At 65.8% G+C, this 237-nt stretch overlaps 1 protein-coding gene across 1 annotated transcript in view; it reads right to left on the bottom strand.

Moving 5' to 3' along the window:
- Positions 1-229, bottom strand: part of KRR1 (KRR1, small subunit (SSU) processome component, homolog (yeast)) — a 5,615-nt gene extending 5,386 nt beyond the window's left edge. Inside the window, exon 1 of the mRNA XM_010139073.1 lies at positions 175-229. Coding sequence (XP_010137375.1) covers positions 175-229 — 55 coding nt within the window. The remainder of the gene's footprint in view (positions 1-174) is intronic.
- Positions 230-237: the final 8 nt, after the last annotated feature.

Below are 237 nucleotides of genomic sequence, written 5' to 3'. Positions count from 1 at the left end.
CTATCCGACCCAGTGCCGCAGGCCGAGAAGCTGCTTCTCCGCTTAACGGAACCCGCGGCCAAGCTCCTCAGACCCCGCACGGCCCGCGCACCAGGCCGCGGTCACGGGGGGAACCCTCCGCCCGAGGGCTTCTCAGCGAGGCGACTGCCAGCCCCGTCCGGACCCTCACCTCACCCTCCCCTGCCGCCGCTTTCTTTTTGTTTTTGTTCTTCTGTTTTTCTTTTTGCATCGGCCCGG

The sequence above is a fragment of the Buceros rhinoceros genome, unplaced genomic scaffold, assembly GCF_000710305.1.
Source record: "Buceros rhinoceros silvestris isolate BGI_N320 unplaced genomic scaffold, ASM71030v1 scaffold28186, whole genome shotgun sequence".
Classification (NCBI taxonomy): Eukaryota; Metazoa; Chordata; class Aves; order Bucerotiformes; family Bucerotidae; genus Buceros; species Buceros rhinoceros.
This window is presented reverse-complemented; position numbering and strand designations above follow the sequence as displayed.